Source organism: Haemaphysalis longicornis, unplaced genomic scaffold (assembly GCF_048455015.1).
Source record: "Haemaphysalis longicornis isolate Haplotype H1 unplaced genomic scaffold, Haemaphysalis longicornis Haplotype H1 scaffold_14, whole genome shotgun sequence".
NCBI classification, from domain to species: domain Eukaryota; kingdom Metazoa; phylum Arthropoda; class Arachnida; order Ixodida; family Ixodidae; genus Haemaphysalis; species Haemaphysalis longicornis.
The window spans coordinates 23,052,049-23,073,824 of NW_027526245.1; the positions used below are offsets into that span (position 1 = coordinate 23,052,049).

Consider the following 21,776-nt stretch of genomic DNA (forward strand, 5'->3'; position numbering starts at 1 on the left):
GAAAACAACAATGCACATTGACAAAGTTTTCATGGCTGCATGTGATCTCAACACCAAAATCAAACCAATAATGATGAACAGACTGAACAGGAGGTCGCATGAACAGTAACTGAACGGGAGGTCGCATGAACAGTAATAGTTAAACCTCATGCATGCAAATGCCTCGAATATAACTTTATGCATTTCCTATTTCGGAAGTCGCTAGCAAAGCAACTGCTAGCGGCCAAACCGACCACATCTGGGTGATGGATGAGGTGACCATCACCTTATCACTCGGGTACGCCAATCACCAAGAAAAGAAAACCTGGAACTGAATTTTTGTGTTCAATGTATATAACATATGTCTTTGTTCCGGCTAGAGAGCAGCTATTTTCCTTGCGTCATACTGATGAAACTGCTGCAACCAAGTACTTGGTTCGTGAAGAAACCACGCATACCTTGATATTACCGGAGTCCTATTAAGGGACTCCGATATTACCTAGCAAAGGAGATAAAGGTATCAACACCTTCCACTCGATGCACACACACGCACGTGCCTGGCCTTGCCACTATCCCCCTTGTGACACAACAATCTGCTTTTTTGTATATTTCGGCATTTCTGCGCAAGTCTGGTGTCAATAAACGCTTCAAAGCTGCACCATGAGCCGAATATATTGGCAGAATGAGTTGCCAGGGCTCGAGTGTCTTTTGTATGGGTGGTGTGGAGATCGGTTTTTGACATTTGCCTGCTCTGAGCAGCTCCGTATTGTATTTTCCATTGAATTTCTATGGCGGAAGCAGTTTTGGGCTACCCAGGAACTGCTCAAAGCTGCTTTAGGCAGAGAAATGTTCAAAAGACATGTTCTAATGATGAATCACAAGCCGTATCGAACATTCAGAAATATCAATTATTCCACACTAGTTCTTGTACTAAAACGCGTTTTATAAATGCGAACACACACGTCTCAATGGGCCATTGTACTTTTCAGCAACAAAAATTAATTACTTTGTTTGCTGTAAACAGTTTGATTGTTGAAGTATGACCAAAACAAATGTTAATTTTCTTCTCTTTTTTTGTAGCAGTGGCGCACCAAGACATACTTACTCTGCGTACTGCGGCGCTGACATTGCTAACACCCCTCCATAACAGATGTAGCGCTGTGGGTTTTAGTAAAAAAATGAAAAAGAAAACAAGGAAATCTGGCAATTCTTAGAAAAGCAGTGTATAACCATATATAACCATCGGGTGCCCCCTTAACCATCCCTCACCAGCCCCTGCAGCGCATCCGTTGAAATCTCATGGTGTTTTTAGTCATCGAACAGCCATGCTGGCGTATATCAAATACGAAGATAAGCTACGTGCAATAGTACCTGTTCGTTTGATTAAGAATTTTCACCCGTATGATGACACAGACTTCGATAGCACGAAGAGGGTTCAAGCTTTTTGGACGAACGAAGACGGTTCCGTGGAAGGGTATTATCCCGGCCGCGTCGTCGCCCTCGCCGGTAAGTAGGCTTGCCTGCTCATACATTTAACGCAAATGCCACAGATTTACTTCTACCCTCTCATGCGTTCATTTCGTGCAAACAAAAGCAGAGATGTCGTGGCATACAAGATTTTTAGATTGTTGTGCGTTGATGTCAAGCCTATTCGGCGCTTTGAATCCTGACGACAACTTGTGTTTTGTTAAGCACGAAGTCGCGGGTTTGCATTCTCGTCACTGGAGGTTGTTCGCGTTTCAATTCGCGAAGCGTTTGCCGGGCGTGAGAAGGGAGAATGGCCGTTGTCTGAAGTGTGAATTGCTTTTTTTGTATTTCATACGTCGCCCGGCGTGATCAGTGAGGATTGGCTGGGTTCACGTTGTGTGTTCGATCAGTGTAGAAACACGTTCACTCAATGGTCAAAGCAGTTGCCCGTGCCCACTGCGTTCGTTTTGATGTTCAAGCACGTCGTCTCAGGCTGAAGTCGTGTGCATTGTGCACTTTTGAAAGAAATGGACATGTTGTGACATAGTGTTCAAGCACTTGCATATGCTGTCTAAAAGTACGCCTCGGTGCCATGTGTGGGCAAAGGTCAACAGCTTCGTGCAGTTTCTTCACTCCACATCCGGAAGTCTGCAATGTCTCGTACAATGCATATAGGATTCGAAACGCCGGGAATGTGCAAAACTAGCTAAGGTTAGTGTGGGATTTTTCAAAAGGTTATAGCTGGTATTTCACTAGAATCTTATTTCACTTTCACTCATCCTGTTACCCATGTTTTAACAATGCGCTTCCTTGGCTTTCCTCATTGCTGGAGCCTAATAAAATAAATTGTGGCCTGTCATCTCCCTTTTAAGCATGGTATTCACTGTGCAATCGCACTACACCAAAAATGTGGCTTATGTATGCAGCCACGAAAAAGGAAGGCACAACAATGTGTAGCGATATAAAAACAACTGTTGCTGTGTCCACAATACTGTACACAGATTGCACAATTATCTGGCTGCATATTGCTGCAGGTATGGCACCAAAACCAAAACAAACTAGCAAAACAAGTGTTTGGAGTCGCTGTGGGATCTATTGGTTTCTGGCTTTCATTTTGTTCTTCGATGATTAAACACGGCACTACAAAAACTTCCAGTTGAGATTTTATAAATTTCTGAAGGCGTATTGTTAAAATACTTCTCATGCAATCTCAACCACTTCCGGTGTAAGTTGCATGGTATAGCCAGTGGCAGCCACAACTGTCTTCATTTTTTGCTATTTGCTACCTTATTTTAGAAAGGTTGCTCATAAGAGTGTTCTCAGTGAGGTCTAAAGCAACTTGCATTTTGTCTTTAGTGTCCTTAAGAAAATATAAGTGGGTGAGTTTCAGGTTTTTTGTGTGATTTTAGTTCTTACTCGGTGCCCTCATGTTTCCAGAAAACCTGGATTCACTTCGGCTGAAGGCCAAAGGCATGCGGGAGCCGTTCCCGAGGGTTCTTGGAGTGGGCATAACAGAAACGACCACACCAGCTGCATCCAAGAAAAGGGCAGCTGGCCGCTCTGTAAGGCAATTTAACAATGTGTAATTGCAAATTCCTCTTAGCAAACTTGTTCCTTTAACACGAAGAAAGGCTCGGGAGAGGATTGTAGACACTACATTGGTTGTGAGAAGTGTGGCAGTGAGAGAAGCTCTTCATTAGAAAACAGAGTAAATGTTTATAGAGATCTGGAAGCCGCCATGCACCGCCTTACGAACAGGCCATGACTTGGGACCATGAGGACTTGCTTAAATTAAGTGTCGATCACGACCTGCCTTGATCCACTCGTTTTCCACGCATAGCCGCTCACGGGCGACCTCAACAAAGTTGTGGTGCTTTTAGTGGTTATTGGGGGTCGATAGCAATAACATTGTAGCAGTGGTCGTGAAAGGCTGGCGTACCAAAACCCATGTTGAAGTAAAGCTGAGCCGATGTCCACTGGTTGTTTGGAGCAGTGACACATGTGAGTAAAGGTGAAGGAAGTGGAAAGTGTGAGCAAAATACAAAAGAGACTGGGAAACCTTCTAAGATGGCATTTCACATCACATGAAACTTCACGTGAAGGCTGGTTAGAGCCTCTTTTATCCTTTTCCTTCCCCTGCTAAAAAGCGTGACTAAAAACAGTTATAGACATGCTGGTGTCCAATTATCAGGACGTGGGTGATGGCTAAGAAAACTTGTGGCACCAAACAGGAAACAATGTTAGTATCAGTGCAAAGTTATTGCTTGTTTTTCCAGACCAAGGACACCGAGAAGCAAGCGAAAAAGAGGAAAAAGGAGGCCACTGAAGCTCTCCATGAAAATATCATGGCAGAGTTGAACCGAAGCCCGGATGCGAGGGTATGTGTTCTTTCATAACATATTTTACTACACAAAAAAAAAAGAGTTGCACATGCCTGAGCCATGGTTAATTACATACACTTATTTTGGATCAGTTGATTGAATATTGCATGGCAGTTCAGGTTGTAGTGGCTTGCTCGAGTACCAGCAAATCAGGCAAAAATTCTAGGTAACATTGGGAATGGGCAACGAAAAATTTACATAATTGCAGCTACAAACTTTAACCTCATCAAGCAACAAGTAGTGAGATCCAATGTTCTTATTCGTGAAGAAGCCCTGGTGGTTACATTGGCAAAAGTACAGTTGATTGCCATGCTTATTATTACTAATACACAGTGTCTCAATAGGTATAATCTTAAACCAAATAGTAAAACTGAATTACAGGACACCGTTTGTGTTTTAGTTGCGTCTGCTTTCATAATTTACAGTCTACAGCAGAGCCAAAACGACCTCGCCTTGGTGCGCGACTGCGGCGGACAAGGGAAGCTATGAAAAAGCTTCAAAAGAAGCTGGACCTAGCTGAGGCACAGGTTCAACGGCTAACCAACGTGCTGTTGGATAGAATAGGTAACTATGCCTTAAATCTTGGTAATGTGCCCACATTGAAGCATTATGCCATTCTGCAGTACACTGTACTTATAAAGACAATGCATAGGATTGCCACTTGGCTAATCTGTAGCACGACTAAATTTAAACTGTCACGATTTATTCGGTGTTATTTTTTCTGCATTGAAAATTTTGTTACGCATTTCCATGCATCTTGTTCGGCTGTTCGAGTGTCATTGCTTATAAAAGATGCCCAAGCAACGCCGTGTGTACAACCAACCTCTCATGCATTCTTTCTTTACATCACTGAAATTCACACAACCTTTATGCGGGATTTTGTTTTTTCTTGCAGCTGCTGTTGAGATATTTTTGCTATTCGCAGACGAAGTTTAAGTTTTTGGCCAAGCAGGACTTTCTGCTATACTAGTTGAAGTCTCTTGGTAGGTAGTGCAGTGAAAACTCATGGACAGTGAGCACAAAGTAGAGAGGACAAGAGCTGCATTTTTGTTTTAAGGGAGAGTGCTTGTTTCTTGCCTTTCAGAAGAAAGGATGCTATAGTGGTGTATGACATTTCGGCGCACATAAAGATCCCCAGGTGGTCAAAATTAATCCACAGCCCTCCACTACAGCGCGCATCATCGCCTGAGTACAGTTGGCGCATTATACCCCACAATCAACGGGATGCTATAGTGGCTGAAAGTGCTGGTGGAACATGATAAAAACGGGTTACTGCGTTACCTGCTATTTTGTTCACTGAGAGCAAAAGATTCAGGTTAAGACAACTCGGCAAGTGGTGGTAGCTTGCGGTCTCCAGTGATTGTAGTTATATGTGAACGAGAAAAGGTTTTTTTTTTATTTTCCGCTGCCAAGTCCAAGAGGAGTGCCATGCCAAATTCCAATTCTTTCTTGCACACCAGCTGCTCCGGTCGTTTAGTGAGCCACCCAAAAGACCGCCAGTATTGCATTCAGGCTTTCGGCTTTGTGGTTAGTGAACTGGTGGTCGCAAAAACCTGCATGATATTTATTTCGTACACAAGGGCTTACATTTTAAATAGCCCCACTTATTTAAGCTTGACTGGTTATTTTTGTTAGTTTCTGTTGCGTTTGCCTTTGGCAGGTCACTGTTAGCATAGGTGTGCGCAGGGTTATAGATTAGGGGGGGGCGAAGTCTTACCGCAGCGCCCCCCCCCCTCCCCCCCACCTCACCGCCAACTCCTGACCTCTTCCCATGTGTAAGAATTTATAAGATCCATTGAGAAGAAATGGAAGAAATGCGTATGAATTTATAAACTTAATATGGTCTATTCTGAAACTCGCTTTTGCGCGGCTCTTTTGATCAGTGCTGCGCACGTTATTTACGAGGAAAAGTAGAAAAAGGACAAGCTCCGCAATAGATGGAAAATTTAAAATTATGTGATAACGTGTTTCTCACAACAGCCTGCGTCTGGTCGATCCCCACCTTTCCGGGACTGAATTAAACAGCTTTTGGAAGGTAACATGAGAGTTCTTCGGCTGTCATTACCGTGAAAACACGCGTGGTCATACCCTTACGGAACAGGTTCGGTTGAGTAAAGGTATGGGGCAAATTTGGCGCCCCCCCAAGATGATTTGGGGGGGTCACACCTATGACTGTTAGCCTGCTAATACGGTTACTGGTGCATGTCAGCGGCCATGAAAAGCCAACTGGAGGAGTGTAAAAGTAATGGGGCTTTCGTCATTTACAATTACCAGGGACAGCTATTTTACTATGTGCTGTTTTCAATTTTTCTATTAATTCTGGTTATGCAATTGCTCATTGCATACTGTAATTTCTGTTCTTGTTGTCACTGCAGAGGCTGCTGGTACAAGCTCTCATGTGCCGGCGTGCCAATGCCGACAACCTGCCGGCGAGGTTGTGGCAGAGTTTGTTGTGCCATCACTGGATACAGGTAATGTTTTGGTAATTGTGGCTACTGAGATCTAGTATTAAGCTTTTGTGTCAACTTTCACAGCCTCAGGTCTCCCAAGGGAGATGATTGAGGAGCTGGACGAGGATCCATATGATGATCGAGGTATGTTTGTCAATTCAAAACTCATCTGAATTATTTCTGGTGAAACACTTCTGAAAGGCATGCTTTGCGTGTGCAGTGTACACCCACTAGCAGCTGCAGATTGTTGAAAGTGACCGAGGGGGTATATTTTGGGTAGATCATATTGCGTGGGATTCTGTAACACAAGGCACCGGCACCTATTCTCGCTTTTCTTCATGGTGAGAGGCACCCTCAGTGGGCACTCTATTAATAGACAACAATGTATCCTCCACAGTGCTGCATGCAGCTTGCGGTATGAACTGTAGGCTTTCGTGTTTATGAATCTGTGCTTTCACCTCTGACAAAATGATTGCTTTTCAAAGGTGTCGCTTGTTTCACTAGGAAGCTGCCATCAGGTGTAGTCTGCAAGCGAAGAGACGACACACAAACAGAGCTTTTAAGCTTCATATGCCATGTGTAGGAGTTGCAGCCATATTTGGTTCTGTTTATTCTTGGTCCTGTAACATTGTCCCGTGTTGTCATAAAATATAGTCTGAAACCGCTTTTCTAGTTGAAAAGCTTAACAAATGAGAGCTGGATGCCTTAGCTACAGCAATGAAACGGCCGTGCACATTTCCAGGAGTACATCCGAATAGTAGCTTAATTAGCCCACTGTGTGAGTAAAACTCACATTGGCTGGTTTTAAAATGTGTCCTCAAGCGGTTTGGTTTCAGCCCCCTTTGGGGCTGGGGCTTTATACTAAAACATCAAACTTTGCAGAGGAATGAAATATAGCGCTGCTTGCTTTTAGTGAATCCTCTTTGAACATAACCATTAGTCTTTTGTGGGGCTGAATTAAGTGCTTCTTTGTTTTCGCTCTACAGGCATCGAATTCTGCGTGCCTTTGAGCACTTCGGTTGCGCATGAAGAGGGCCCATCACTTTTGGGTGAGTGGTGTGTTGTATCTGTTACTTTCGCAGTACATATTTTACTGTTATAATTGCTTGTGGTGTGTTCTGCAGGCAGTGGTGCTGCCGCAGTGCCAGTGAGCAGCGACTTCGAGTGCCCTTGGCCACAAGGGCCAACAGGTGAGTGTGGTGTTTCGCTTATCGAAATAATTTTTTAACACATTTGGTGGGGGCCACCTCATTATGTTATGCAGGTGTTGGTGCTGCAGCAGTGCCATCCGCCAAACTTGCTGAGTGTCCCGAGGCCTGGGGACTGGCAGGTGAGCCTAATGGTTCACTCATGTACAGAATTCCTTAACATATAATTTGTTGGGGGGCCACCTCATTATGTTATGCAGGTGATGGTGCTGTGGCAGTGCCACCCACCAGCCTTGCTGAGTGGCCCGAGGCACAGGTACTAGCAGGTGAGCCTAATGGTTCACTCATGTACAGAATTCCTTAACATATTTGGTGGGGGGCCACCTCATTATGTTATGCAGGTGATGGTGCTGCAGCAGTGCCACCCACCAGCCTTACTGAGCGGCCCGAGGCACAGGTACTAGCAGGTGAGCCTAATGGTTCACTCATGTACAGAATTCCTTAACGTATTTGGTGGGGGGCCACCTCATTATGTTATGCAGGTGATGGTGCTGCAGCAGTGCCACCCACCAGCCCCGCCGAGTGTCCCGAGGCCCGGGGACTGGCAGGTGAGCGTGGTGTTTCGCTCATGCACAGAATTTAAAGGGGAACTCACACGAAAATTTTATGTTCCACTTTTATCGCTTTTATTGATGCTTAATGGTCTGGCGAACTCGAAACAGCGCTTCAAATACTTCAGCGCGTAGTAATTAATTACATTGAACGGCCTGAAAACTGCTTGTTTTAAATTCTTGCACTTTCATCCCGAACTGCGCATATGACAGAATCCCGGCGTGACCTCACCGCTTTGTGAGGATGTCAAAACACTGGGGAGGCCGGTGGGGATGCTGTTTCGGCTGAGCTGCCTGAAGGTGCTAGGCCTACCATTGCAGCACAAGTTCGATGACTGCTTTCAATAAAAGTCCTGATGGCGACTTCTATTGTGATTCCGGGCTATATTATCGCTTCCTTTCCCGTGTGTGGAACTTTTTTTCCAACAGTGCCTTTCTGGGCAGCAGTTATGCCTCTAGCTCTGGCTATGTGCACCCGTTTGTGAATGTGCCGGCGCCCACTCGGCCCTCGCGGGGCCGTGTGCGTGAAGTGACGTCATGATTTTTTGACGAGTGTTGTCGCGTCACTTTTTTGGCTTTCACGGGGTGATGTCACGCGGATGTCCATTTGCTGAATGCTTCTCCGCGCGCGTCTCCGTCGGCGCGACAAATGAGATCCATAGTGTGTTCGCGTCACAGGCCGCTCATATTTCAGCCAGGGTATTCTGTCGAGTAAAGGAAGTGAACTGTGCAATAATAGTAATGCCGAAAATTGGTGTCAGTACTCCTTTAACGTACTTGGTGGGGGGCCACTTCATTATGTTATGCAGGCCGGGGTGCTGCGGCAGTTCCGCCCACCAGCCTTGCCGAGCGGCCCGAGGCCCGGGGACTAGCAGGTGAGCGTGGTGTTTCACTCGGGTACATTTTTAGTTGGGGCACCTCATTTAAATTCTTCAAGCTAGGGTCATCAGCTGTATATAGTTCATGTAGCCAAACATCATCTATTTAGTGACAGTTATATGAATCATGGCTAGTTGTGCTTTTATTGCTACTACGCTGAGTTTAAGGCCAAGATCTATTTTTCACTTCAGAAAGCTGGGGTTGGGAAGTAGCTGTGGCATGAGGCCAACTGTCATTACAGGGGTGTTTTTCTCTATGGTCACTAATTTATTGAAGATGTTCTGTTGTGGCATTCTCTTAATCTTCAGTACCAGTGAACTATGATCGTTCATATCAGTTTTTCTAAAGTGTTGCAGGTGGATGAGTTCAGACGTTTTAGTCAGTTCAGCCTTTTTTTTTATTTTTGAATTTGAAACTTTTTTCGAGCCATCAATAGTCTTTTATACAAACTTATGTTATCCTGTGGCCTTGTCTCATTAATGTGGGCACTTGATAGTCTGGACAAAACTTTCAGTGTCAGGCTTCATAACATTAGTTGAAACATGCAGTCCAAACTAGGAATGGTCTTTTGTATGAATGGCTAAGTGCATTCATTGCCATTGCATTACTGTGGACACTTGTAAAAAAAAATGTCTACAAAGGCTGCAGTGAATTCTCAGATTTCTATATTGTTTATGGCTCTCCTCCGTTCATTTCTTTTTTTGGGCTTCAACAGCTAAACAGGAACGAAATCTGTATTGCAAAAAGGCTGCAATGTGGTGCCAGTAAAGCTCCAAAACGGCAACAATTATGTGATACTAGCTCGCCCAAGAGAAAGGTGAATCTGTAGTTGGGCAATGCTTAATATCACTCGGTACGAGTTTTTAAGGTGTGTTGAACTCTCTCCCCCGAACATTACTGCCGAAATTGAGCCTTCGGAACAATGAATTATTTGCTGTTAATGCACACCACAATAGTGAACTTTTAGGCCATTGCTGGATTTGTGTGAGAAATGAGGTACTGTGAACTGATGATTTCAGGTGGTAGCTTCGAAAACTGAAGATCTGAAGATGGTGTCGAATTCACTTAAAATTTAACCAGTATGAATGACTGGTGGCATGCAAGAATTGTCGGCAATACCTCTGCTAAGGAAAAGGAAAATAAAAGATAACCTTCTGGCCTTCCAGAAAAAGCATCAGCTTTCTTAAAAATAATCGAGCGATGATTCCAATGTTTGGGAATCAGTGACGAGCGCATTTTGGAGCTTGTCAACGAATTTGCTCAGCAAGCCCATTTATTGGATGAAAACCCTGTGCGGTCAGAAGCAGGCGATGAAAAGGCGAGATCAGATGTCGAACTAGGAGTTGTTTTCCATAGCATAGCGCCCACATTGGATGCAGGAACCATGTTAACGGGCACTTTAAGTAAGTGATGTCATTTGCACTTCTTACATGCTAAGTGAAGCTAAGTTTATCAGAGAAAACCCTCTTGACTTCATTTTTTTTTCACTGAAGAAACAGTAGTTGTGTTTTTGCTGCACTTATTTATTTTTTAAACATTCATTAGTATGGATGACTTGCATTGTAGACATTTTTTCTTGGAAACCAGCATTGATAATACTGTGCTGCATTTTTTAATGATCTGTAGCTACTATGTTAGTGACATAGTAGCTTAACTGTTCTGTCTCTAAGGGCATGCTTTAAATCTGGCGAAAGTGAGACGAGATGGTACGCATTGATTCATTCTTTCTGTGTTTGCAGTAGCTGCTGTAGCCACAGCTGCGGTACGGGGTGGCGCTGGCGCTGGCCTGGCAAGCAAGAGCTCAATTGCACCTCTTCAAAGCTCGTTTAAAGTGGCCGACGGCAAGGTGACTGACACTTTTTTTTGTAGGCTGCTGTAAGAACTTGTACTGTATGCACATATGAATACAAAGAAAAAGGAGCAAAGCGTGTGCAAATATTGTAAACTGGACTCGAATTATGCATTAACTTGCACTGCTCAACTGTGTAGCCAATAGAGGTCTCCAAGGGCACCTAATCACTCCTCATGGTGTAGAAAATGCAAAAACATTTGTGTCCAATTGCCAAATATGCCTTTTCATTATCATCCTTTCTCTATAGGCTGTAACTGCATGTGTCCAGTGAAGCGACTGTGTCCAAAGTCACCCTGTGCCCTCTGCTTCTTCACTCTGATACTGTGTCTGACCCCTTGTATTCAGAAATAAAACTTATGCCACGAGGCAGTGTTTTGTACAAGTTTGAAAAGGAACCAGAATGTGAAGAGGCCGTTACAAGTTTCAAAAACTTTCCTTAACTCTTTCAAGACTGTGCCTATTCAGAATCGTTCAATTTGAATGATACCTTGGGAGATAAAGTGTTTTCAGAGATAACTGACAGTGAACGGCAACAAGCACCAACCACAGAGTTTCGTTTTCAACTTCGTGCATGTTTTTCTGCATTGCATGCTTGTCCCAAATACTGTGCTGGCCGTAAATGAAAAGTCAGTCATTGGCAAGATGTTTTTACGTTACGTGGGGGCGAATGCGTGCCTTTGATAATGTCAAACCGCCAGATTTCTTCCGGGGAACCACCCGAAATTGCAAATTCAAAATGGAGGTTGGGCTTCACTGCCAGACACCATCGCCACGCGTGCTGAAATTTTTTTAATATCTGGCAAACAATTCCGTGCAAGTTACATTTTTTTCTAGGGCATGTTTTTTAAATGTTTCCCTATAAAAAATATATTATTTTTTTTCTGCTACGGGTGGTTTGTTATACACAACTCCTTTTTATTATTTTCTTTGACAACCTGGCAAAAATTTTGATTTTGATATTTTTTTGCAACTATGATGCATGAAAACATTTTAAAAACTTGTGTTATTGGAAAGGCCGTTAAATAATGTGCATTTTTTGTTCCTGTAATTAGTGCCTAACCAATTTCTTTTGCAGCAGGAAAATGTTTTCTTGGACCCCTAAAAATATCAATTTTCCCGCAGTCACGAAAGAGTAAAGGCATCCTTATCAGAAGCACCCTTTCCTGAGCAAATTGGGCTCCTGCAAACACGGCTGACACACAACTCTCCAATTTGCATATAGCGTGTGGGTGGGACCTGGGTGGGCCAGTGGGGAAGGATACTGCTGTGCTGCCAGTTTTGAAGCCCTTGAATCACAGCTGCGTCAGTGGCTGGTCCCCTGCTTGACATCATGGAAGATATTTGATCGGCACTTTCTCGACTAGCCAGAATGACTATTCGTTACGTAAATTTCTACCTCACTATGATCCCATTTTTCGCATGTTGAACTTAGTTCTTGCGGTTGGTTACATTTTGCCAAGTGGCAACAAATTTGCCCCACATGCCTTTATGACTCATTCCTTGGGAGGGAGCGCCATGGTACTGGCACTGGGCGCATCACATGTCACCCAGTTTGCACGCAGATGTGATCCTTTTTTGTGTGTAGAAAGCGCTTCGTCCTTTACAGCTGTATCAATTTCTCATGATAATGCACAAAATTTGCCACCTTAGCTAAGCTGTCGTGACGTTGGTTGGGAAAACACACTCCTTACCCCTGTATTCAGAAAGCATACTTAAATTATGCCTTAAGGAGGCCTTTCGTAAGCGTTCGAAAAGGACCAGAATGAGAAAAGGCTGCTTTGCGCTTCACAAACCTTCCTTAAGGCGCACTTATCAAAGGCACCCTTTTCGAGGCATGCTAGGCTTCTGCGAACGAGGATAGCTCACGATGCGCCAATCTGTAGACGGCGTGTGGGCGGGACTTGACCTTTGTGCCAATAGGAGAGAATGCTTCTGTGGCACCAACTTTGAAGCGCTTGGATCAGCCAGCTCTGTCCGCAGCTGGCACCCGGAAGGAACTTTAGGCTTAACATCGTGGCAGAATACTGATCGTCGCTTGCGCGACTACCGCGCATGATTATATATTGTGGGAATTTTCACCACAGCATCATCCCCTTTCTCGCATGCATAACTTGGTTTGCGCGATTAGTTCCATTCGGGCAAGCGGCAGCAAACTGTAGCTGCACCTGTTGGCGTCGTTCTACGAGCGGAGGCAGCGCCATGGTGCAGCGCCATGGTGCAGCGCTGGCCGCATCGCGTGCCGGCTGGCTCGGTGTGCGCACGGCCACGTCAGGGTGACAGGCGAGTCGCCCTGACGTGGCCTCATATCGCTTCATTCAAGCATCTTTTACATGCTTTATGTTGTTTGCTCTGTCACTCATTTTGTGGAGCCTTTCTCTACCACAATGGCCCTGTGTTACATCATTGTTTTTTGTGCTGTGTAGTAACCATGAAAATGGATTACCACTGCAGGTGGAAATTGGGCCAGCCACCTACATGAACGTCGACAAGTTCGCGTTCATCATGCGCAGCACGTCAGACGCCCGGTGTGTGCTACACGTATCGCGGCACTTGTGGCTGGAAGAAGAAGCAGCCCAGAGAAGCCTGACCGGGCAGGCCCCCCGCACCATCTTGGGCGCAAGTGGCAAGTGTGTCGCCACACCAGAGAAGGTCGACATTGTCAAGAGTAAGTCCTTGTCCAGCACAGCATTTTGCAGCAGAAGGGGCATTACGTCTTCACCTGGCAATATGAGAGTTTAAATATCCCGAAGAATTTTTTTTTTTACTTTTATAAAAGTGCACATTTGCATACACTTCTCATCACTACTTTTTCAGAATCACTGTTCTCTGTAGCTAAGCGTGCCTACTCCCTTGAGCTGTTTCGTGCTCACGCACTGCGCTTTATGGGGTTTTACACCACCTGTGGTCAACAAGGCCAGATTTTTTTACTTGACGCATAAAAGGCCTCTGCCTTAAAGCATTTAAGGAGGTTACCAAAGTTTTATGGCTAGTTGGTAATTTTACAACAAAATTTAGTCTGCACTGAATACTCAGGTACAGGGGCATCGAAACAAACTGTACATTAAAGGAGTACTGACACGAAATTTTTATGTTACGTTTTTTTCGCTGCTATGCGTGCCTACCAGCCCACTAATCATAGACTGACAGATTAGACGGTCGAGTGCAGCGTAAACATTCATTTACGGCGTCGTTTATTTGTGCCAGTTTCGGTTTCGGCAAAAATACGCCGAGCGGCCGCCATGACAGCATGTATCACATGGCGTCACCATTCTTGCCGTATCGCTGCCTCTCTGGAAGCGCGCGCGAGCGAGCGCACGCGCGCGCCCAGACCGGCCGAGGTCTTCGCCGTCCCCACAGGCCCGGGCAGCATGATGTCAGTCCCAAAACCATGACGTGTACACACGCCCCAGCAGCGCGCGCCAACCACAGCCAGCGCGTCGGCTTCGTCACGGGAGCCCCGACGTCGGCAGTTTGGGGCACGTAGCAGATGATGTCACGTCGGCCTGCTCTGGGCTTTCTCGTGCGGGCGAAGATTAAAATGGATTTTAAATATGTTTCGCTGAACGGTTGCTGTTGAAACTTGCTGGGAGATATCTCCTGATGAAAAGGAAGCGTTTTACATAGTTATCTCAGCTTTGAAATTTGGTGTCAGTACTCCTTTAATGCAGGAGGGTAGATAAGAAGCACAAATTGCATTGTGATGGTGTAAATATACTCAGCCATTCTTGGTTGTTCGTGTTTTTGTTTCTTGGCCACAGCCCATTTTAAGCAGCGACAAAATACAAAAGGTACGTTTTGTGAAACTCCGGCTCATACTGCCCACACATGCTGACTAAATGCATATTTTTTTCTGCAGCACATATTAGTCTCAGCATCATGACTCCATCATTGCCAGTTTTTAAAGGGACAGACAACCGATTTTTGTCGCGTATATGTTCTCTAGCTCATATGAAAGCCAGCGTTTTATATAGCCCGGTAACCACAAGCAATTTATAAACAAACTGACGGAAATAATTTTAATTTGGCAGCAAACTTCCTGAAAACGGAAGGGTGGCGGTTCGTAGTGTCGAAACTTGGCACTACAATATGTGTCCCTGTCACGTGACCCGCAAACCTAGCAGCTACTGTAACTGCCTAAATGTTTATTTACGTATTGGAAACCTTTTAACACAAGTATTTGTACAAGCTTAAATTGTATATGTATTTTGAAATTTTTTGAGACACGCCGCCCGCCGCCGCTGGGTTGCTCTCAGTGTGGCTAACTGAGCCTCCATGCCCAGAATCAACGGCAGCGTTCAGTAAACAGACCCAGCGAAGGAGCTTTGACGATTCTGCCTGAGGCAGAGGCATTTGTTCTGCCAAAATATTTGATTTCAGTTTTCAAATACACCAACGAAAGCTTAAAAAAAAAAAAAACGTCGCGACCGGGGAGAATCGAACTTCCCGCCTCCACAACGTGAAGCCAGATTCTACCTATCATCTATCCCAACAGATGGCGCATTCGTGCAAAATAGACCGTTGCATTAAAAAAACACATAAAGGAACAGGAAAGCCTGCGATTCAAACTTTTTTAGCTGGGAACAAGTTTTTAAATATTGTTTGTTATTTCGCATACAGACAAAAGTATGTTGCCGAGCTACTCTGTCATGGTTGCCAGCACTAGTTTTGGGAGGGACACATACGGCTCGTAGATAAAAAAATTCAATTTAAAAAGTTCTGGGGCGTTATCAGCAAAACCGTCTCGTCAAGGTGCTTTAAGTGGTGCCCTTTCAGTTGGGATAGAGAATATATACACGACAAAAATCGGTTGTCTGTCCCTTTAACACAAAATGTTAAACAGTGCAACTGAACCCTACGTTGAGCTGTGGGAACCCTGGAATGCGTTTGTGACACTTGTGTAAGCAGGCATGGCTCTGCTTTGGTAATGTTGATAGCAAAAAATGCCTGTAGTTTAGTTGCTGTAATTTTTCAGTCAGTGATTGTGATGCAAAAAAAGATGCAAGCTGCGGGAGAACCCATTTTGCAGCTGCAGAATGTGCTAGCATCTTAGGTGCACCCAATTCATGTGCAGGAAGGACTGTGCACAAACTTATTTCTTGAATAAATTTTTCTGTTTGGTAGAGTACACTGTACTTGATACTTCTCGAATAAAAGTAAGCTTGAATCTAGCACTCACAAAATTGTTCATTTTACAGTAATGTGTAAAATAACAAGTTATGGACTGCATTTGTGTGGATTAGGAACTTTATATGTATGTATATATATATATTTTCAGACTTCCTGGCCAAGTACATAGCGGAGCACCCTCGACCTGGAGGGCCCCCGGCGGAACACCGGTTGGGACAAGTCCGCAAGCACCTGCGCAGCTTTTTTACTGAGTCCAGTCGGCGGGGCAAGCGGGGCACACAAAAAAAAATAAAGCCGATGAGTAAGCACTGGCTTTTTTGCATTCATTGTAAGAAGCTGACAGTAATGCGGTCTGGCTGTGTATTTGTGTAAGTTATTGTACAACACATTCATGACACTCAAGTTATTGGCATGCGCGTGTGTGGCTTGTCACCTTTGTCAAGGCCATAGGGAGAGCACACAATTTATGTTTCGCCGCCAACCACCCTGTTCCCTGCCGCCAACCGTCCTGCCGCCAACCGTCCTGCCGTCAACTGTCCTGCCGACATCCATTATCCAGCATGCCATTATGTCTTCCATTACCATAATCCACCATGTGGTTTCCATCAACTCCACATTTTCAATAGGGTAGTTCTTTTGTGCCACCTTTTTGTCGCTCTGATATTTATTCCCAAACGACCAGCGACAGACTCTTGTGCTATATTTTCAGACACAAAGGCCCCTTTTTGTAAAAGACGGCCTTGAATTGACGAGTGTTCGGTTGTCTCATTTTTGCAGTTGAAACAGGCGGCAACACTTTCATATACCCATTGGGAATCAAAGCCACTCATTTTACACACTGAGGAGTTTGTAGATACAAAATGCTTTATTAGACGAATTGAAGTTGACACCCTCTTATGCAGTGCAGGCTGGTTAATTCGAACTGCAAGGGGAAGTCATCTCAGTTAGACAGTTTTAACAAGAGAAAGACGTCGAGGACAACAGCGCACTGCGATTGAAAAGTACAGTCAAATGCGGATGTAACGGACGTGTTTGTAACGAATTCCTGGATTTAACAAAGTTTTTCGATTCCCCATTTCCAGCCCCGCTGAAACCCATACTTTTGCGACCTTTATGTAACGAAGGCGCTGCGACGGTTGACATGGATGCAACTAATTCGCTACGCTAATGAAACCTTCTTTTTTTGCAATTTTTTCTGAAAAATTGGATAGAGAAACGCACTAGTATGGCAAATTTGGCGCGCACCGCAAACTACCGTGCGTTTGGGTGCTATGCCTGGCTGTGGGCGTATAATGGCGCGTCTCCATGCTATCTGCGGTGTCGGTTTGCCGGTGATGATTTCTGCTTGCAGAAAAAAAAAACCAGTTTTTTGTTTTCAACGCAAGCTCGCAATTTTTAAATGCCGTCTGCACTAGCAAGAAAGACGAACGTCGACGTACGGTACAATATCCCAGCTGGCACCCTCTGACCAATTTTTAGTGAGGCAAAGAGCATCAAGCTCGCAAACAGCAGCGTTTCAGCATAAGTTTGGTACTGACAACACGTTAAGACACCGAAAGTGTCAAAAGCAAAAGTGATACAATAGTTAGGTCTGTGCGTACAGGGGTAAGTGACCTTGCTTGTAGTGTTGTGTATTCACTAAGCTCGTGGCAGAGCAGCAAGCGCAAATGACGCTGTTTTTCACTGTGAAATACATTGTTGAAGGGCGAGTTCAGCGTCACTGATGTCTAACATCTTGGTTTTTTTTTTCACTTCATTCCCGCGAGCCTGAACTCGAAACATGCATCTAACAAAAAATTGCGCATTTTCGACAACTTCGTTATATCCAGGTTTAAATGTAGTAGAGCTTATGAACAATAAAATGCTTGAAAACGTCCTTTATTGCAGTCAGCTTTTTGTCCATCAAGGCAGCAGTGGCAGCACTATCGGCCCACTGCAAGGCAGACGCAGCAGCCGGGCTAGCAGTCTCCACTCCATCTCCCACTTTCCCGTTAGAGCTGGATGATGCGACTCTCCTGCTGACTAGAAAGGAACACCTCCGGCGCCGCACACGTGCTCTAATTCCACCGTGTGCTGCCACACTCCCCCCGGATCTCACCGGTGCCGAGGAGGTTGCGCTTAGGAGGATCCGGGAGGGGGGGGGGGGGGGGGGGGGGCTTAACTTTCGCCGTGACCCGGCAATGGCCTCACTTCAAAGATTGTTTTACAGACCCCGGTTGCCCAGTTTGCCACCACAGCGATGCAATAGCTGACGTACACCACCTGCTGTGGTGTTGCCTGGCTTTGCGTCCTACGAGACTGCGACATCTTGCGGCGACGGGCCTCCGCGTCGACGACGCATCCGCATACAAGACATGGATATATGGGCCCCGTCATCGTTCCCTTACAGGCTTTATACGCGAAGCGAACATTCTCATGTTCATCTAACAAACTTTCCTTATCATCAACTCATACCCCTCATCTATGCCCTGTGGCAAAATAAACGCTAAAAAAACTGAAAGTGGCCGAAGTCCTCCCTTCGCTTTCATCACAAGTTATCAAGAGACGGGTGGCATTGACTTCAAATATTGGCTTTCGTAGAGAAGGGCCGGCCGCGCAGACCCTCTTTCTCCTACACTTCGTCGTCACTGGCGGCCACTGGAGCCCCTCCGTCGCGTCCACAGACGGCGTGATAAAGGCATTGCGTTTCTGTGGCTGTGTGGCAGGCGACAAGCCCCGGGGCGGTGATGAGCAATTTGAAATATCCGTTGCGGAACCTACGCGTGTTTGAGTTAGCGCACTTTTTACACAACGCCTTCGGTGAAAAGGGGGGGGGGGTAAAGGGGTAGGGGGGTAGGGGGGGGGGACCACCTTTACGGTTCGAAATACCGATAAATTTGAGGTACTGGGCTCGAATACCGAGCCTTCGTTTGTTTCACTATACGGAAGTAAAAAAAGGATGTTTTTCACTCTAAAAGTGCTATACAAGCAACTACAGCTACTTTCAAATGCCTAAAGGCCGGGATACCTGGAGCGAATTTGCGATGGAAAGTCTACGAATAACACACGGCGGTGTCCGCCCTACGCGATGCGGTAGAAAACACATCGTCCGCCGCATATCTGGCTGGGCCAGGAAAGCGGCATCACGCAGGAACGAATCGGGTCTTCCGATTTCCCTCCATAGCGTGTACACGCCGCTGTCGGGCGGCCGCTTTGGAAGCCTTCGAAAGCCAAACAGTTTCTCATTAGAACGCTTGGCGCATTGTTACTCGACCTAAACAAAGGGATTGTAAATCAGCGATTGCGTGAGAAAAATGAGGTTGAAACGAGTGAATTCCGCGCGATTATGATAGCTCCATCTGCAAGCAAAACACCGTGCCGACCCAACTGCCGTGGCTTGTGTCGCCGAGATGGGCATGTACGATAGCTTAAATTAGATTACATCAAGGTTATCAGGCTACATTACTTGTAATAATAGCAATGTGGGACCTGTCTGCCAGATTGGCGCCTGAGAAGCGTCACTGCCAGGGATTCCCAAATACGACGAAAACGAAGCAGGAAGCCGCATGTATTGATGGCCTAGTATGAAATGCTCTATTTTGCCCGAAGCCGCCATCAGTTGAAATAGGCGAGAGGCATGTCAAAATTGCACCACACGGCTAATAGTGAACAAGAAGCTTGGAGCGCCTATGTGTGTACAACGCTCGGTGCGCCACGGATGTCCCCTGAGCCCGCTGCTGTTTGGCATCTATATCGAGCCCTTGTGCCAGAGCATCATGTGAAAGGAGGCAATTAACAGGTACAAACTGCAGGCAACCGAAGTTAAGCGTTTGGCTTACGCGGATGATGTGGCAGTTTTTTGCACGTACAAACGGAGCATTTCTTTGGAGGTGCATGCGGTCAAGCGCTTCGGGGATGTCACAGGAGGTCGAGTCGATTGGGGAATGCATGTCGGCTTTTGGCACGGAGCTTCGTCATCGAAACCAAGCAGTTTCGAAAATGCGAGTTGGGCGACAACACAAGTGAAGCACCTGGGTACCATAGAATTTCTTAGTAAGTATTCTAGAGAGGAAAATGCGCCTTGTAAGCCATGTCGTCATGGGGATTCTTGGGAAAACCCCCTTCTTGACTAGGGTTTGGCATGACAATTGGATTCTTCAGCTGTTTTGGGGATTTGCTTTCTTCACTATGCATTAAAACGTTTACGAGCTACAAGGAAGCCTAAATCCTTTCTGTTCTGTGGTAGCCGTGTTCGGTACGTGAAACAGCAGGCAGTGCGTGATCGCACCTGATGTTGCTTATGCCGTAGTCGAAGGACGCATGACTGAGCGGGTAATATGCCGCCGCGAAATTTGTAGCCGACGAAAAGGAGTAACAAAACGTACTTCGACGAAGACAAGATACGACAGATACGGGCGTTTGTATGCGTCCTATCTTGTCATCGTCCACGAATGTTTAACGCCACGTTTTATTTTTTTCTTGTTAAACTAGCCGGCAGTCGATGCACTGGTTCAGCACGAAGGCAACTTTTTAATAGGCACGCTGAAAAACCTTTCCAAACTCTTCAAGCAACTTATTATTTGCAATAATGGTAAAATGAATAAAATCTCAGTCTCTTATGTGTTTCTCCTCCAAATATTCTCCCCCAACCTTGGCCTGGGGAATAGCAGCACAACCGTTCGGGCAAAAATACGCTTTACTTCCTTTTTCCTTAGTTTTAAATCAGTTTGTTTTTAATTTTCCACTTACATAATTGCACACTATTCTTCGCGTTTTTGTGGCACTTTGTTTAAATTTGCGGTCACTAAAACTTTTCAATCCAAGCCAATGAAGAAACTAAGGCGAGCGCGATGTATCATGGCGGTCCATGACGACACAGACAGCCTTGACGTGAGCCGCATAGAAGCTAGCGCCAGATTCCTCTCTAGTGTATATTTCAAGACAATTTTGCCCATCTCCCCGCGAGGGGGACCCGAGTAAATGCGTCGCATAGGGAATGGGTGTATTGCGTTAAAGTTTAGTGTTTGGGGAGTTGGTGGTAGTGGATGCGTTGTATCAGCAGCTTCTTGACGTAGTTTGAATGAGTCAAGGATATAAGGCGCATTCGTAGCCTCCCATTCTGTGTCGGCTTTGTGGCGCAGTGGGTAGAGCACCATGTACATTGCGTTCCTCCCGCAGGGTCGAGGGATCGAAACCAGGCGCCGGATAGTATTTTTTTTATGTAGTGTAGGGGAGGGGTTGCGGACTACGACTACGGACGTCAACGCGGGTTACATCGTGAGTTACTGAAATGCTCTGCATTTGAAACTCTATGGTGGGTACGCCCCTTGAGCATTACCGAGATAGCGAGCCCTATGCGACGGCAGGTAAACGATTTGAAGGAAAGGGCAGAGAAACGAAAGGGAGTGTGGCTGTCTGTATTTGAGAGCCCACTCTATGAAATTTATTTCTCGTTGCAAAGCTTTGGTTTGTGAGGCAAACAGTGCATTGCTCAAGGGTTACTGTGCAGAAATTGCACAAGGTCTGCCGTTTTTGTGTGGTCGTCAACGTTGGAAAGATGCAGTCGCAACAATTTGTTCAAGCGGGTCAGTGAGGGGGCTTACGTACACTTGTACGTGAGAGAGCTAGTTAATGGCATTCTGTTTTTACAAGGAGACTCCTGATCCTTCCCTGCGCACGGTCATTCAAGTTCGGCTGGCGCGTGCTTTACCTGCATTTGCGTATCCTAAGGAAGCATGACGGGTGGCTTGCACGGTTATTTGAAATAGGTTTTTATGCCTTTTTTAGTTTCTAACTGCGCGTTTTTCCCCTTAACATTTCAGTTCAGTTGCACATAGAAAGCAGTCTGGGATACTGTCTTTCCAATGCCGTCGTACAAAGCGCTGTTCTGGGGAGGCCCAGGA

General features: G+C 45.5%; 1 protein-coding gene across 3 annotated transcripts; it reads left to right on the forward strand.

The window, feature by feature from the left end:
• The first annotated feature begins 1,246 nt into the window (after positions 1-1,246).
• Positions 1,247-16,281, forward strand: LOC144165195 (uncharacterized). 3 transcript variants are annotated; one of them, XM_077695313.1, is made up of 16 exons: positions 1,247-1,485; positions 2,884-3,008; positions 3,723-3,824; positions 4,253-4,391; positions 6,203-6,298; positions 6,362-6,421; positions 7,264-7,326; positions 7,402-7,467; positions 7,542-7,607; positions 7,686-7,751; positions 7,827-7,892; positions 7,968-8,033; positions 8,846-8,911; positions 10,655-10,761; positions 13,219-13,432; positions 16,043-16,281. In XM_077695313.1, exons 1-16 carry the CDS (start codon positions 1,305-1,307, stop codon positions 16,264-16,266), a joined length of 1,707 nt encoding a protein of 568 aa, XP_077551439.1. In that variant the 5' UTR covers positions 1,247-1,304; the 3' UTR covers positions 16,267-16,281. The 3 variants fall into 3 exon arrangements, with proteins under 3 accessions (XP_077551439.1, XP_077551440.1, XP_077551441.1); XM_077695314.1 differs by having other exon boundaries at positions 10,658-10,761; XM_077695315.1 differs by lacking the exon at positions 7,827-7,892.
• The last annotated feature ends 5,495 nt before the right edge of the window (positions 16,282-21,776 follow it).